The following is a 17,849-nucleotide window of genomic DNA, read 5'->3' as shown; positions in this document are numbered from 1 at the left end:
AGATATTATATGAAAATAAAATTAGGCAATGATGTCAATTTTTGTTTTTGGCATTGTAATTCTATATTTTCGTTTTTTTTTTTTTGGACTTGCTATATTTTCTTTTAAGCGGCATTAATTTTTTTGATTAATGTTTTAAGCGGCATTAATTGAACCTATTTTTTGGGGTCTTGGAGTGCGATAAATCCAAAGACCAAAATCATATAAACAAAGATAAAAAAGATACAGTCTGCACTAAATAACCAATCAAAAACACAAGTGAGTCCATAATAAAAAAAATGAAAATACGTGAGTCTAATTACGAATACAACATCCTATAGGCTTCCTACAATATGGACCCGATTAAAAAAATTATAACTATATTTTGAATACCCAATTTTTTAAAATAATTTTTAAAACCATAACCAGTTAACCAAAACTAAAACTAAATAAGTATATAAAATATCGTATAAGAACTTAAAAAGTATTAAAATCACACCTATTAACTCTATAATACCCATAATACAAATAGACTTTTAACCCATCAATGAAATAATACTATATAAATTAAAATAAATTTTTGAAAGTGTTAAAAACTAGTTTTTAAATTAAGATTTACTTGGTATAAAATTGGATTTTCTTTTAACTAGTTTTTAAAAGAAAAATCAATTTTAAAATAAATCAATGTTTAAAAAGTAATCAATTTTTGTATAAAAACTGAATTTTACATAAAATCTGGTTTTTATTTTTAAAACCAATTTAATAATTTTATAATCAATTAATAACTTTTAATCCATCAATAAAATAATACTATATAAATTAAAATAAATTTTTGAAAGTGTTAAAAACTAGTTTTTAAATTAAGATTTACTTGGTATAAAATTGGATTTTCTTTTAACTAGTTTTTAAAAGAAAAATCAATTTTAAAATAAATCAATGTTTAAAAAGTAATCAATTTTTGTATAAAAACTGAATTTTACATAAAATCTGGTTTTTATTTTTAAAACCAATTTAATAATTTTATAATCAATTAATAATCAGTTTTATATTTTTATCATTTTAAACCGATTAAACTTGATTTTTGAATTAACCTTATCCATGTACACTCGTTATTTATTTCGCTTTTTCACAGACCTAAGTTGGTAGTGCAGCAAATTAGGAAAGCTACAATCAAATTGGAGCATGCAACCAGCATTAGAAATTATGCGTGTTATCCACAATGAAGGCAAGAATGAATAGCATAACCACGCATAATCCAAGTTGAAGACTTTCTGTGATATGAGGTCTTCGCTGCGCGGTGAGAAGCTGTAAGGAAAATCCTTCAAAGACAGAAACGATGAGGATGAGGGCCACCTTCCATGCTTATCACTGCGTCCATTGATTCAGAGGCTTGGAGAGGGAAACGTAACTTTGGGATCCAGGTCGGGTTGGAAGGCATGGAGTTTTTCAGGTCTGAGCCAGGTTATTTGTCTAGGTTCGTGACCAAAAAGATAAATTTGCTAGTTCAGTAGTTCCCACCGCTTACTCCTTGTATCTTCCTTAACCTGTCCCTAACGCTCTCATTTTATGTACCTCATCTATCTAGTACCCACAAAAATAACTATGTTTTTCTGTTGAAGGTTCCATCATCATCATCTTATAGTAATGGAGTTGGAGATGCATACGGTCCTTGCGCTGAGACTAGCATAGATTGTTGGTATACTTCCCATTCTCATCGCTTCAATCCCAATTCCCAGACTCAACTTCCTCCATATAATCTCGTTGGGTTTTGCTAGAAGGGGAAAAATCATGCACCCATCTTCCCAGGTAAATATATCACTTTTACTCTCCTATATACCCTTTTCATTTTGTTAATGGAAACTCAAGTGTTGAGACGCCTATTTGAAATCATATATGCATTTAAATATAGATCCTTTGCCCACATGCACATCCTTGGTTATCTCACTGGAATGTTGTAAGTTTATTTCATAATCTTTATAATTTACCTCCCTTGAACTCCCTTTCTCTTTTTTATTAGAATAATTTGACTATTATCTATTCATAATGTGGTGATGTGTGTGTGAATCCACTCGTTAGACTTGGATGGAGGCATTGGATTGGCACGGTTGTTCTTTTCTGGGGTTTGATTCATCAACAAAGATGCCATAAAATTCTTGTATGTAGCATCCACTTGAAACTTTTGACATTGAAATCTTAACAGTCTTTGAATTTCCTGTTGTGTGTTTGTTTGAATTTAATAATTTTGCTAGGGTTCGCTTCGAGATTCAAGAGAAGCAGAGGAATATGCAATTCCTCACGGTGATTGGTTTGAATAAAAATAAAAAGGATATATAGTAATAAAAATGAAAGTGAAAAGGATATATAGTAGAGTGAAAGTGATATATTTACCTGGGAAGACGAGTGCATGATTTTTTTCCTTCTAGCAAAACCCAACCGGATTATATGGAGGAAGTTGAGTTTGGAAATTGGGATTAAAGTGATGAGAATGGAAAGTGTACCAGCTAACCATGCTAGTCTCAGCAATTAAGCAAGGATCGTATGCATCTCCAACTCCATTACTATAAGATGATGATGATGATGGAACCTTCAACAGAGAAACATAGTTATTTTTGTGAGTACTAGGTAGATGAGGTACATAAAATGAAAGCGTTAGGGGAAGGTTAGGGAAGATACGAGGAGTAAGCGGTGGGAACTACCAAACTAGCAACTTTATTTTTTTGGTCATGGACCCAGGCAAATAACCTAGCCCAGACCCAAAAAATTCCAAGCCCTCCAACCCGACCTGGATCCCAAAATTATGTTTCCCTCTCTAAGCCTCTGAATCAATGGACGCAGTGATCAGCATGGAAGGTGGCTCTCATCCTCATCGTTCCTGTCTTGGAAGGTCTTCCCTTACAGCTTCTTACCACATAGCGAAGACCTCTGCCTCAGATTGCAGAAAGTCTTCAACTCGACTTATGAGTGCTCATGCTATTCATTCTTACTTTCATTGTGGATAATATGCACAATTTCTATTGCTGGTTGCATGTTCCAATTTGATTGTACCTTCCCTAATTCTGCTGCGCTACCAACTTAGGTATGAGAAAAAGGGGAGTAACTAGCGGGGGTACATGGCTAAGGTTTATTCAAAAAACAACTTTAATCGGTTAATTTTAAAATGATAAAAATATAGAACTTGATTTTAATAACCAAATTAAAGTTGGTTTTAAATCGATAAAACTTGATTTTTGAATTAACCTTAGCCATGTACACCCCCTAGTTACTCCTCTTTTTTCTCATACCTAAGTTAGTAGCACAGTGGAATTACGGACGCTACAATCAAATTGGAGCATACAACCAGCATTAGAAATTGTGCATATTATCCACAATGAAAGCAAGAATGAATAGTATGAGTATGCATAAGTCGAGTTGAAGACTTTCTGCGATCTGAGGTAGAGGTTTTCGCTGCGTGGTGAGAAGCTGTAAGGGAAGACCTTCCAAGATAGGAATGATAAGGATGAGGGCCACCTTCCATGCCGATCAATGCATCCATTGATTCAGAGGCTTGGAGAGGGAAATGTAATTTTGGGATCTAGGTCGGGTTGGAGGGCTTGGAATTTTTCGGGTCTGGGCCAAGTTATTTGTCCAGGTCCGTGACCTAAACGATAAAGTTGTTAGTTCGGTAGTTTCCACCGCTTACTCCTCGTGTCTTCCTTAACCGGCCCCTAACGCTTTCATTTTATGTACCTCATCTACGTAGTACTAACAAAAATAACTATGTTTCTCTGTTGAAGGATCCTTCATCATCATCTTATAGTAATGGAGTTGGAGATGCATACGATCCTTGCTTAATTGCTGAGACTAGCATGGTTAGCTGGTACACTTCACATTCTCATCGCTTTAATCCCAATTTTCAAACTCAACTTCCTCCATATAATTTGGTTGGGTTTTGCTAGAAGGGGAAAAATCATGCACTCATCTTCCCAGGTAAATATATCACTTTCACTCTACTATATATCCTTTTCATTTTTATTACTTTTATCATTGTCATTGTATAAATTTCTTTCCTCTTACTGAAATGGATGTGAATATATGATCCATCTAATAATGGGGTGCTTGAAAGTTTGAAACTTTGCAATATATTTGATTTGACTTTGCAGAAATTCACAATCCCTCAAAGATTCTTCTTGCACTTTTATATTGTTGCATCAATATGGACAAGGTTCTTGCTTGTTACAACTTGGTCTTATGCATAGATAATGGTGCCACCGGTTAGGGAATCATCTGCATACTCTACCATTACAAGCTACTTGATCGGAGGCTCAGTTTTGAGAACTGGTTCAACTACAATGCTTCAGAGGCATGCTGTTTGGCAAGCTATTTTTCTTCTTTTGTTAATGGAAGCTCAAGTGCTGAGACGCCTATTTGAAATCATATATGTATTTAAATATATCCCCTCTGCCTGTATGCACATCCTTGGTTATCTCACTTGAATGTTGTAAGTTTATTTCATAATCTTTCTAATTTACCTCCGTTGAACTCCCTTTCTCTTTTTTATTAGAATAATTTTGACTATTATATATTCCTAATGCGGTGATGTGTGTGTGAAAGGCCTATTTGCTTGTTATTAATCTGAAATCATAGTGTATTACTCTGATAATCTTTGTTCTTATTGAATTACTTTGATTTGATTTCTTTTCTACAGGCTACGAATTACTTTTATTTATGAAAGCTATTGTCATTTTAATAGATAATATTCAATTGTTGTTCAGCTGCTATGTGTTTGCTATATCATAGTGTATAAATTGCCTTAAACTTTTTGTGGATGGGTATGACAATGTTCTAGTTGGCAAAAAGTTTTGTAGTTTGCTAGTTTATGAATGCGACAACATGGAATTCAAATTCATGCTCCATGGAGACATTTTTTTGGAAGGTTTGGACTGGAAACCTTGTGCAGCGAACTAAAAGAAAAATCGAAACAGAAGAGAAACTCTAAGAGAAGTATGGAAAAAGCAAGTAGAACCCTGCAGTTGTGAATGGCTAATTCCATATATATGTAACTACTCCTAGGTAGATTTGAAGTGCTGGACGTTGATTTGAAATCTTAATCTAGCTTCAAGCATGAAGAGTCTTATGATCTATTTCTTAGATGAATAATGAATTCTGCATTTTCTTTTACTTTGCTTGTTATTGATCACTCACTGGTTGGACACAAGCAATCACTAAAATGGGAATGATTGATTTGTTTGTTTTTACGAAGCTAGCTTCTACCTAGCAGCACCAATGTCGTTGTGTGCTGATTGTGCCTTAGATGTGTTTTACTTCCTAGTACGTGTAGTCACCAAGTTTATCGTTGTAGGCAAGGATTATATGCCACAAGTGGAGGTAGAACTTTAGCAAGTTGTAAATGCTCTCGTTAGACTTGGATGGAGGCATTGGATTGGCACGGCTGTTTTTTTGTAGGGTTGGATTCATCAACAAAGATGCCATAAGATTCGTGTATGTAACATCCACTTAAAACTTTTGACATTGAAATCTTAACATTCTTTCAATTTATTGTCTTATGTTTGTTTGAATTTAATAATTTTGCTAGGGTTAGCTTCGAGATTCATGACAAGCAGAGGAATATGCAATTCCTCATGGTGATTGGTTTGAAATTGTTTCCTCTCCATATTATCTCTCTAAAATGGTAACACTCCCCCCTCCCACCCTCCTTCCTCCTTTCTCTCCCATGTCTGTTTTTCTTATACTATTATGTGACCCATGATGTTGAATATGGCTAATGTTTGACAATAATAAAGGTTATATACGACAGTTTTGTTATTGCCACTGGATGATCCGATCTAACCATATGGCTACTACTTGTTTTTGTGGTAATACACAAATTGTAGATTAGCAAGATTTTCTTAGTCTTGAAGGGAAAAATGTTAAGTTGATTTTTTTCTTTGCCAGGTTTCTTTCAATTGGTTCAGCTGGCAAATCTGTCATTTGCAACAGTAGAAACACATAGGTGGTATCATCAGAAATTTAAAGATTATCCAAGTAGTTGGTTTGTTGTTATACCATATATTATCTGAGATAATGAGACAAATAGACAATGCTTTTCGGGTTAGATTGAAGTAAAGCACTTCGTTAATTCCGATAGATGTGCCTGTTCATATGAACTTATTTAGTTTATAGAAAATGGCTTGTATTTAATATACTGGAATTTCTACACACGAAATTCATTTATAAATTTTTTTCAAAGTTAACATTTCTAGAAAGGTGTAAAGTAAACAAAAGGATAAACAAGTTGAGCAATAAATTTTTCTGGATTCTTATTTAGGGCACCTATTGCCTCAAGTGATTTTTTAGTCATCACCAAGCATAGTTTAGATAAGCAAATCTAATGGGGCTTAAAAAGATTGGCTTTCACAAAGTTTAATGATAATTCAAATCTAAAAAAATTCAAGAACCCTGATGTATTTGCATATTTTAAAGATCATACATGCCAACAAAAAGAAAAATATCCTAAAAAAGGGAACCGTAGACTCAAGCAAAAATATCGATTCCCTAAAACCTGGATGGTTGGTTAGTCCTATATTTCTTGACCATACTTCCGATGAGCTCCATGTCCTCTTTAGATAGCTCAAAATAAAACACCTGGATATTCTCTTTCAATCTTTCCAATTTTGATGATTTAGGAATGACAACAGTGTTCCTTTGAATGCCCCAACTAAGAGAAATTTGTGCAGCAGTGTTTTTGTATTTTTCAGCCAGATCCTAAAAGTCACACAAGTTAATTTGTTAATTCGGTTTCCAAAATCCTTTCAACTATAATAACAAAACAACTTATTCTTATCTCATAAGGTGAGTTTCGCTAAATAGATTAAACAATGCTTTCATGTCCTATTGTAAATAAATCGGTCAAGTTCACTTCTTAGAGATCCAACGAGTAGTTTTGAATAAATGATGCTAGGATTTTGGTGTTTGGAAACTAGAATTGATAACTTACCTTTAGAACTTGGTCATCTAAACATGAAACTGTACCAAACCATTCTGAATTAGCCGCAGCACCTCCAAGAGGAGTATGGGCTGTGACACAAACCCCATGCTTCGGCAAAACTTGATGAGCAAATCACGCTGGAAGTATGGGTGGGTTTCAATCTGATTCACAACAGGCTTTAACTTGGAATATGCTAAACAATCTCTGGTAAGAAAGATATCATAGTTGCTGCAAGAAAAACTCTTCATCATGTTCTATTTTGCATGAATAGAATGATCAATTTCTCTAGTAAATTGCTTCTAGAAATATCAAAGAATTAACCAAGCAACCAATAACAGTGAAGATTGTTTTGCAAGACTAATTTTACCTGATTCCAATGCTACGAACCAAGCCCATCAAAACAAGATCTTCCGTAGCACGCCAGGTAGTTTCCAGGTATATAGGGGTATCTATCTCCAACACCCCATCGTCACCCAAAGCACTATCAGTTGTACCAACAGCTGCATACATGTTAAATATCACACACATGAATTAGATGGCACAAATCTTCTTACAATCTCAAACAACATAATCTGAATGAATATATTACTAGAGTTGTAAATAACTGTTAAGTTAATTAATCACATGCAGAGTGATGTACAGTTAGTCAGTTGTGTCAGGTTAGTTAGCCAAACCTAAGCCATATTCAACATCATGGTCACATGATGGCCATAAGGAAAACATATATAGGAGAGAAAGGAGGAAGGATGGTGGGAGGGGGGGAGTGTTACCATTTCAGAGAGATAATGTAGAGAGGAAACAATTTCAAACCAATGCATCGTGAGGAATTGCATATTCCTCTGCTTGTCTTGGATCCCGAAGCGAACCCTAGCAAAATTATTAAATTCAGACAAACACACGACAAAAAATTGAAAGACGGTTAAGATTTCAATGTCAAAAGTTTCAAGTGGATGCTACATACAAGAATCTTATGGCATCTTTGTTGATGAATCCAACCCAAGAAAAGAACAGCCGCGCCAATCCAATGCCTCCATCCAAGTCTGACGAGAGGATTTACAACTTGCCAAAGTTCTACCTCCACTGGTGGCATATGATCCTTGCCTACGATGATGAACTTGGTGAATAGAATTTCTAGGAAGTAAAACACATCTAAGGCGCAATCAGTACACAGCGACATTGGTGCTACTAGGTAGAAGCTAGCTTCGTAAAAACAAACAAATCAATCATTCCCATTTTAGTGTTTGCTTGTGTCTAACCAATGAGTGATAAATAACAAGCATAGTAAAAGAAAATGTAGAATTCATTATTCAACTAAGAAATGATTATAAGACTCTTCATCCGTGAAACTAGATTAAGATTTCAAATCAACGTTCAGCACCTCAAATCTACCTATGAGTAGTTACATATAAATGGAATTAGCCATTCACAACTGTAGGGTTCTGCTTGCTTTTCCCATACTTCTCTTAGCGTTTCTCTTCTGTTTCGGTTTTTCTTTTAGTTCGGTGCACAAGGTTTCCAGTCCAATCATTCCAAAAAAATGTCTCCATGGAGCAAAATCTGAATTCCATGTTGTCTCATTCATAAACTAGTAAACTACAAAACTTTTTGCCAACTAGAACATTGTCATACCCATGCCCAAAAAGTTTAATGCAATTTATACACTATGATATAGCAAACGCATAGCAGCTGAACAACAATGGAATCTTATCTATTAAAATGACAATAGCTGTTATAAATAAATGTGTATTGTAGCCTGTAAAAAGTAAATCAAATCAATGTAATTCAATAAGAACAAAGATTATCAGAGTAATGTACTATGATTTCAGATTAATAACAAGCAAATAGGCCTTTCACACACACATCACCACATTAGGAATATATAATAGTCAAAATTATTCTAATAAAAAAGAGAAAGGGAGTTCAAGGGAGGTAAATTAGAAAGATTATGAAATAAACTTACAACATTCCCGTGAGATAACCAAGGATGTGCATGCGGGCAGAGGGGATATATTTAAACACAGAGATGGTTTCAAATAGGCGTCTCAACACTTGAACTTCCATTAACAAAAGAAGCAAAATAGCTTGCCAACAGCATGGCTCTGAAGCATTGTAGTTGAACCAGTTCTCAGAACTGAGCCTCCGATCAAGTAGCTTGTAATGGTAGAGTATGCCGATGATTCCCTACCTGATGGTACCATGGTGTATGCATAACACCAAGTTGTAACAAGCAAGAACGTTGTCCGTATTGATGCAACAATGTAGAAGTGCAGGAAGAATCTCTAAAGGAGCGTGAATTTCTGCAAAGTCAAATCAAATATATTGCAAAGCTTCAAACTTTCAAGCATCCCAATATTAGATGGATCATATATTCACATCCATTTCGGTAAAAGGCAAGAAATTTATACAACGACAATGATAAAAGTAATAAAAATGAAAAGGGTATATAATAGAGTGAAAGTGATATATTTACCTGAAAAAATGAATGCATGATTTTTCCCCTTCTAGCAAAATCCAACAAGATTGTTTGGAGGAAGTTGAGTCTGGAAATTGGGATTGAAGCGATGAGAATGGAAAGTGTACCAGCAATCCATGCTTGTCTCTGCAATTGAGCATGGATTGTATTCATCTCCAACACCATTACTATAAGATGATGATGATGGAACCTTCAACAGAGAAACATAGTTATTTATGTGAGTACTAGGTAGATGAGGTACATAGAATGAAAGCGGGCAGGTTAAGGAAGATACGAGGAGTAAGCGGTGGAAACTACCGAACTAGCAATTTTATCTTTTTGGTCACAGATCCGGGCAAATAACCAAGCCCAGACCTAAAAAACTCCAAGCTCTCCAACCCGACCTGGATCCCAAAATTAAGTTTCCCTCTCCAATCTTCTGAATCAATGGATGCAATTATTGGCATGGAAGGTGGCCTTCATCCTCATCGTTCCTGTCCTGGAAGGTCTTCCCTTACAGCTTCTCACCACGCAGCGAAGACCTCTGCCGCAGATCGCATAAAGTCTTAAACTCGACTTAGCATGCTCATGCTATTCGTTCTTGCTTTCATTGTGAATAATACGCATAATTTCTAATGCTAGTCGCATGCTCCAATTTGATTGTAGCTTCCCTAATTCTGCTGCGCTACCAACTTAGGTCTAAGAAAAGGGGAGTAACTAGCGTGGGTACATGGCTAAGTTTAATTCAAAAAATAACTTTAATCGGTTAATATTAAAATGATAAAAATATAAAACTTCATTTTAATAACCAAATTAAAGTTGGTTTTAAACCGATTAAACTTTGTTTTTGAATTAACCTTAGCCATGTACACCCCTAGTTACTCCCTTTTTTTCTCATACCTAAGTTGGTAGCACAATAGAATTAGGGAAGCTACAATCAAATTAGAGCATGAAACCAGCATTAGAAATTGTGCATATTATCCACAATGAAAGCAAGAATGAATAGCATGAGCACGCATAAGCCGATTTGAAGACATTTTGCGTTCTGAGGCAGAGGTCTTCGCAGCGTGGTGAGAAGCTGTAAGGGAAGTCCTTCCAAGATAGGAACGATGAGGATGAGGGCCACCTTCCATGCCGATCACTACGTCCATTGATTCAGAGGATTGGAGAGGAAAACGTAATTTTGGTATCCAGGTCGGGTTGGAGGGCTCAGAGTTTTTTGAGGATGGGCAAGGTTATTTATCCGGTTATGTGACCGAAAAGATAAAGTTACTAGTTCGGTCGTTCCCACCGCTTACTCCTCATATCTTCCTTAACTTGTTCCTAACGCTTTCATTTTATGTACCTCATCTACCTAGTATTCACAAAAATAACTATGTTTTTCTGTTGAAGGTTCCATCATCATCATCATCTTGTAGCAATGGAGTTGGAGATGCATATGGTCCTTGCTCAATTGTAGAGACTAGCATGGATCGCTGGTACACTTTCCATTCTCATCGCTTCAATCCCAATTTCCAGACTCAACTTCCTCCATACAATCTTGTTGGGTTTTTCTAGAAGGGGAAAAAATATACACTCATCTTTCCAGGTAAATATATCACTTTCACTCTACTATATACCCTTTTCATTTTTATTACTTTTATCATTGTCATTATATAAATTTCTTGCCTTTTACTGACAAGGATGTGAATATATCATCCATCTAATAATGGGGTGCTAGAAAGTTTAAAACTTTGCAATATATTTGATTTGATTTAGCAAAAATTCACGCTCCTTTAGAGCTTCTTCTTGCACTTCTATATTGTTGCATCAATATGGACAACGTTCTTGCTTGTTACAACTTGGTTTTATGCATACACAATAGTGCCACCGGTTAGGGAATCATCTGCATACTGTACCATTACAAGCTACTTGATTGGAGGCTCAGTTCTAAGAACTGGTTCAACTACAATCCTTTAGAGGCATGCTGTTTGGTAAGCTATTTTTCTTCTTTTGTTAATCGAAGCTCAAGTGCTGAGAAGACTATTTGAAATCATATATGTATTTAAATATAGCCCCTCTGCCCGCATGCACATCCTTGGTTATCTCACTGGAATGTTGTAAGTTTATTTCATAATCTTTCTAATTTACCTCCCTTGAACTCCCTTTCTCTTTTTTATTATAATAATTTTGACTATTTTATATTCCTAATGTGGTGATGTGTGAGTGAAAGGCCTATTTGCTTGTTATTAATCTGAAATCATAGTGCATTACTCCGATAATCCTTGTTCTTATTGAATTACTTTGATTTGATTTCTTTTCTATAGGCTACAAAATACATTTATATATGATAGCTATTGTCATTTAAATAGATAAGATTAAATTGTTGTTCAACTGCTATGCGTTTGCTATATCATAGTGTATAAATTGGCTTAAACTTTTTGGGGATAGGTATGACAATGTTCTAGTTGGCAAAAAATTTTGTAGTTTACTAGTTTATGAATGAGACAACATGGAATTCGGATTTATGCTCCATGGAGACATTTTTTTGGAAGGTTTGGACTGGAAACCTTGTACACCGAACTAAAAGTCGAAATAGAAGAGAAACTCTAAGAGAAGTATGGAAAAAGCAAGCAGAACCCTACAGTTGTGAATGGCTAATTCCATATATATGTAACTACTCCTAGGTAGATTTGAAGTGCTGCACGTTGATTTGAAATCTTAATCTAATTTCAAAGATGAAGAGTCTTATGATCTGTTTCTTAGATGAATAATGAATTCTGCGTTTTCTTTTATTATGCTTGTTATTTCACACACTGGTTGGACACAAGCAAACATTAAAATGGGAATGATTGATTTGTTTTTATTTTTACGAAGCTAGCTTCTACCTAGCAGCACCAATGTCGCTGTGTGCTGATTGTGCCTTAGATGTGTATTACTTCCTAGTAATTCTAGTCACCAAGTTCATCTTCGTAGGCAAGGATTATATGCCCCCAGTGGAGGTAGAACTTTAGCAAGTTTTAAATCCTCTCGTTAGACTTGGATGGAGGTATTGGATTGGCGCGGCTATTTTTTCTGGGGTTGGATTCATCAACAAAGATGTCATAAGATTCTTGTATGTAGCATCCACTTGAAACTTTTGACATTGAAATCTTAACAGTCTTTCAATTTCCTATTATTTGTTTGTCTGAATTTAATAATTTTGCTAGGGTTTGCTTCAAGATTCAAGACATGCAGAGGAATCTGCAATTCCTCAAGGTGATTGGTTTGAAATTGTTTCCTCTCCACATTATCTCTCTGAAACAGTAACACTCCCCCTTCCCACCATCCTTCCTCCTTTCTCTCCCATGTCTGTTTTTCTTATGCTATTATGTGACCCATGATGTTGAATATGGCTAATGTTTGACAATAATAAAGGTTATATACGGTAGATTTGTTGTTGCCACTGGAGGATCCGATCTAACCATATTGCTACTACTTGTTTTTGTGGTAAAACATAAATTGTAGATTAGCAAGATTTTCTAATTCTTTAAGAGAAAAAATGTTTAGTTGATTTTTTTTCTTTGCCATGTTTCTTTCAATTGGTTCAGCTGGAAAATCTATCATTTGCAGCAGTGGAAACACATAGGTGGTATACTATATATTCTCTGAGATAACGAGACAAATAGACAATGAGAAAAATAGACAATGCTATATATATCCAAGTTGTCGCTTTGCTGTTATACTATATATTCTCTGAGAGAATGAGACAAATAGACAATGCTTTTTCATCATACATTGAAGTAAACCACTTCGTTAATTCTCATAGATGTGCCTTTTAGTGTGAACTAATTTTGTTTATAGAAAAAGTTGATTTTTGAACATTTCTTTATCAAATTTTTTCTTTATTTATTTTAATGGCGACGGGCAAACTTATCTGATAAGGAAATGTTTCATCTGGCATGTCTCTATAAATGTATATTAGAAGTGTGAAATGAAGAAGGGAATCAATGTTGTTCAGCTGCAGAGTACAGTATATATACATATACATGAAGCAACACTCAGTAACTGAATGGTGCTGAGTCAGTAGAAGCAGAAAATTGAAAACTAATTTCCTAACTAACTTGACAGCACTGACTAACTGTACATCACTCTACATGTGATTAATTAATTTAATAGCTATTTACAACTCTAATAATATATTCATTCAGATTATGTTGTCTGAGATTGTAATAAGATTTGTGCCATCTAATTCATGTGTGTGATATTTAACATGCATGCAGGTGTTGGTACAACTGATAGTGCTTTGGGTGACGATGGGGTGTTAGACATAGATACCACTATATCCCTGGAAACTACCTGGCGTGCTACGGAAGATCTTGTTTCGATGGGCTTGGTTCGTAGCATTGGAAACAGGTAAAATTAGTCCTGCAAAACAATCTTCACTGTTCTTGGTTGCTTGGTTAATTCTTTGATATTTCTAGAAGCAATTTACTAGAGAAATTGATCAGTCTATTCATACAAAATAGAACATGATGAAGAGTTTTTCTTGCAGCAACTATGATATCTTTTTTACCAGAGATTGTTTAGCATATTCCAAGATCAAGCATGCTGTGAATTAGATTGACACCCACCCATACTTCCAGCGTGATTCGCTCGTCAAGTTTTGCCAGAAGCATGGGGTTTGTGTCACAGCCCATACTCCTCTTGGAGGTGTTGCGGCTAATATAGAATGGTTTGGTACAGTTTGATGTTTAGATCACAAAGTTCTAAAGGTAAGTTATCAATTCTAGGTTCCAAACACCAAAAGCTTGGCATCATTTATTCCAAACTACTCGTTGGATCTCTAAGAAGCGAACTTGACTGATTTATTTACAATAGGACATGAAAGCATTGTTTAATCTATTTAGCAAAACTCACCTTATGAGACAAGAATTATTTGTTTTGTTATTATAGTTGAAAGGATTTTGGAAACCGAATTAACGAATTAACTTGTGTGACTTTCAGGGTCTGGCTGAAAAATACACTAAGACTGCTGCACAAATTGCTCGTCGTTGGGGAATTCAAAGGAACATTGTTGTCATTCCTAAATCATTGAAATTGGAAAGATTGAAAGAGAATATCTAGGTGTTTGATTTTGAGCTATCTAAAGAAGACATGGAGCTCATCGAAAGTATGGACAAGAAATATAGAACTAACCAACCAGCTAGGTTTTGGGGAATCGATCTTTTTGCTTGAGTCTAAAGTTCCCTTTTTTAGGAACTTTCTTTTTTGTTGGCATGTATGATCCTTAAAATATGCAAATACATCAGTGCTCTTGAATCTTTTTAGATTTGAATTATCATTAAACTTTGTGAAAGCCAATCTTTTTAAGCCCTATTAGATTTGTTTATCCATTTGATTACTTTACACCTTTTTGAAAATGTTATCTTTGAAAAAAAAATTTTAATGAATTTCGTGTGTAGAAATCTCAGTATATTAAATACAAGCCTTTTTTCTATAAACTAAATAAGTTCATACGAACAGGCACATCTATGAGAATTAACGTAGTGCTTTTCTTAAATCTAATATGAAAAGCATTGTCTATTTGTCTCATTATCTCAGAGAATATATGGTAAAACAGCAAACCGACTTCTTGGATAATCTTCAAATTTCTGATGATACCATCTATGTGTTTTCACTGCTGCAAATGACAGATTTGCCAGCTGAACCAATTGAAAGAAACATGTCAAAGAAAAAGAAAATCAACTAAACATTTTTTTCCTTAAAGAATTAGAAAATCTTGCTAATCTACAATTTATGTATTACCACAAAAACAAGTAGTAGCCATATGGTTAGATCGAATCCTCCAATGGCAACAACAAAACTGCCGTATATAACCTTCATTATTGTCAAACATTAGCCATATTTAACATCATGAGTCACATAATAGCACAAGCAAAACAAATATGGGAAAGAAAGGAGGAAGGAGGGTGGGAGGGGGGAGTGTTACCATTTCAGAGAGATAATGTGGAGAGGAAACAATTTCAAACCAATCACCGTGAGGAATTGCATATTCCTCTGCTTGTCTTGAATCTCGAAGCGAACCCTAGCAAAATTATTAAATTCAGACAAATACATGATAGGAAATTGGAAGACTGTTAAGATTTCAATGTCAAAAATTTCAAGTGGATGCTACATACAAGAATCTTATGGCATCTTTGTTGGTGAATCCAACCCCAGAAAAAAACAGTCGCACCAATCCAATGCTTCCATCCAAGTCTGACAAGAGGATTTACAACTTGCCAAAGTTCTACCTCCACTGGTGGCATATGATCCTTGCCTACGACGATGAACTTGGTGACTAGATTTACTAGGAAGTACAACACATCGAAGGCGCAATCAGCACACAGCGACATTGGTGCTGCTAGGTAGAAGCTAGCTTCATAAAAACAAACAAATCAATTATTCCCATTTTAGTGTTTGCATGTATCCAACCAGTGAGTGATAAATAACAAGCACAGTAAAAGAAAATGCAGAATTCATTATTCATATAAGAAACAGATCATAAGACTCTTCATTCTTGAAACTAGATTTAGATTTCAAATCAACGTGCAGCACTTCAAATCTACCTAGGAGTAGTTACATATATATGGAATTAGCCATTCAAAATTGCAGGGTTCTGCTTGCTTTTCCCTTACTTCTCTTAGCGTTTCTCTTCTGTTTCGGTTTTTCTTTTTGTTCGGTGCACAATGTTTCCAGTCTAAACCTTCCAAAAAAATGTCTCCATGGAGCATAAATCTAAATTCCATGTTGTCTCATTCATAAACTAGTAAACTACAAAGCTTTTTGCCAACTAGAACATTGTCATACCCATCCCCAAAAAGTTTAAGGCAATTTATACACTATGATATAACAAACGCATAGCAGCTGAACAATTGAATCTTATCTATTATAATGACAATAGCTGCATAAATAAATGTATTTCGTAGCATGTAGAAAAGAAATCAAATAAAAGTAATTCAATAAGAACAAAGATTATTAGAGAAATGCCTATGATTTAAGATTAATAACAAGGAAATAGGCCTTTCACACACACATGACAATAGGAATATATAATAGTCAAAATTATTCTAATAAAAAAGAGTAAGGAAGTTCAAGGAAGGTAAATTTGAAAGATGATGAAATAAACTTACAACATTCCAGTGAGATAATCATGGATGTGCATGCAGGTAGAGGGGCTATATTTAAATACATATATGGTTTCAAATAGGCGTCTCAACACTTGAGCTTCCATTAACAAAAGAAGAAAAACAGCTTGCCAAATAGCATGCCTCTGAAGCATTGTAGTTGAACCAGTTCTCAAAACTGAGCCTCCAATCAAGTAGCTTGTAATGGTAGAGTATGCAGATGATTCCCTAACCGATGGCACCATTGTGTATGCATAACACCAAGTTGTATCAAGCAAGAACGTTGTCCATATTGATGCAACAATATAAAAGTGCAAGAAGAATCTTTGAGGGAGCGTGAATTTCTGCAAAGTCAAATCAAATATATTGCAAAATTTCAAACTTTCAAGCACCCCATTATCAAATGGATCATATATTCACATCCATTTCAGTAAAAGGCAAAAAATTTATACAATGACAATGATAAAAGTAATAAAAATGAAAAGGGTATATAGGAGAGTGAAAGTGATATATTTACCAGGGAAGATGAGTGCATGATTTTTCCCCTTCTAGCAAAACCCAACAAGATTGTATGGAGGAAGTTGAGTCTGGGAATTTGAATTGAAGCGATGAGAATGGGAAGTGTACCAACGATCCATGCTAGTCTCAGCAATTGAGCAAGGATCGTATGCATCTCCAACTCCATTACTATAAGATGATGATGATGGAACCTTCAATAGAGAAACATAGTTATTTTGAGTACTAGGTAGATGACTAAGATGAGGTACATAAAATGAAAGCATTAGGGTCAGGTTAAGGAAGATATGAGGAGTAAGCTGTGGGAACTACCGAACTAGCAACTTTGTCTTTTTGGTCACGGACCAGACAAATAACCTGGCCCAGACCCAAAAAACTCCAAGCTCTCCAACCCGATCTGCATCCCAAAATTACGTGTCCCTCTCCAAGCCTCTGAATCAATGAATGCAGTGATCGGCATGGAAGGTGGCCCTTATCCTCATCATTCCTGTCTTGGAAGGTCTTCCTTTACAGCTTCTCACCACGTAACGAAGACCTCTGCCTCAGATCGTAAAAAGTCTTCAACTCGGCTTATGCGTGCTCATGCTATTCATTTTTGCTTTCATTGTGGATAATACGGACAATTTCTAATGCTGGTCGCATGCTCCAATTTGATTGTAGCTTCCCTGATTCTACTGTGCTACCAACTTAGGTATGAGAAAAAGGGGAGTTAGCGGGTGTACATAGCTAAGGTTAATTCAAAAATCAACTTTAATCGATTTAAAATCAACTTTAATTTGATTTTTATATAAAAAAAAATTATACAAAAATT

At 35.1% G+C, this 17,849-nt stretch overlaps 1 protein-coding gene and 3 pseudogenes across 2 annotated transcripts; 2 read left to right on the top strand and 2 right to left on the bottom strand.

The window, feature by feature from the left end:
* Positions 3,778-6,214, top strand: LOC107628180 (annotated as a pseudogene).
* LOC107626834 lies at positions 7,462-9,657 on the bottom strand (annotated as a pseudogene).
* On the top strand, positions 10,527-13,113 carry LOC107626835 (annotated as a pseudogene).
* On the bottom strand, positions 14,809-17,247 carry LOC107628182 (polyprenol reductase 2-like). 2 transcript variants are annotated; one of them, XM_021113071.1, is made up of 6 exons: positions 17,040-17,246; positions 16,529-16,866; positions 15,536-15,770; positions 15,346-15,441; positions 15,162-15,233; positions 14,809-15,058 (listed from the first exon to the last, which is right to left on the bottom strand). In XM_021113071.1, the coding sequence occupies exons 1-6, from the start codon at positions 17,205-17,207 to the stop codon at positions 14,954-14,956; spliced, it is 1,014 nt and encodes a 337-aa protein (XP_020968730.1). In that variant the 5' UTR covers positions 17,208-17,246; the 3' UTR covers positions 14,809-14,953. The 2 variants fall into 2 exon arrangements, with proteins under 2 accessions (XP_020968730.1, XP_020968734.1); XM_021113075.1 differs by lacking the exon at positions 15,162-15,233 and having other exon boundaries at positions 17,040-17,247.

The sequence above is a fragment of the Arachis ipaensis genome, chromosome B02, assembly GCF_000816755.2.
Source record: "Arachis ipaensis cultivar K30076 chromosome B02, Araip1.1, whole genome shotgun sequence".
Taxonomy (NCBI): domain Eukaryota; kingdom Viridiplantae; phylum Streptophyta; class Magnoliopsida; order Fabales; family Fabaceae; genus Arachis; species Arachis ipaensis.
This window is presented reverse-complemented; position numbering and strand designations above follow the sequence as displayed.

Bases quoted from the DNA above. Each gene is read 5' to 3' on its own strand.
- LOC107628182 (XM_021113071.1), bottom strand. From the start codon at position 17,207: ATGGAGTTGGAGATGCATACGATCCTTGCTCAATTGCTGAGACTAGCA. The intron at 16,867-17,039 runs GTAAATATATCA...TTGACTTTGCAG, and splicing joins TCATGCACTCATCTTCCCTG to AAATTCACGCTCCCTCAAAG. The intron at 15,234-15,345 runs GTAACACTCCCC...ACAATAATGAAG, and splicing joins CACATTATCTCTCTGAAATG to GTTATATACGGCAGTTTTGT.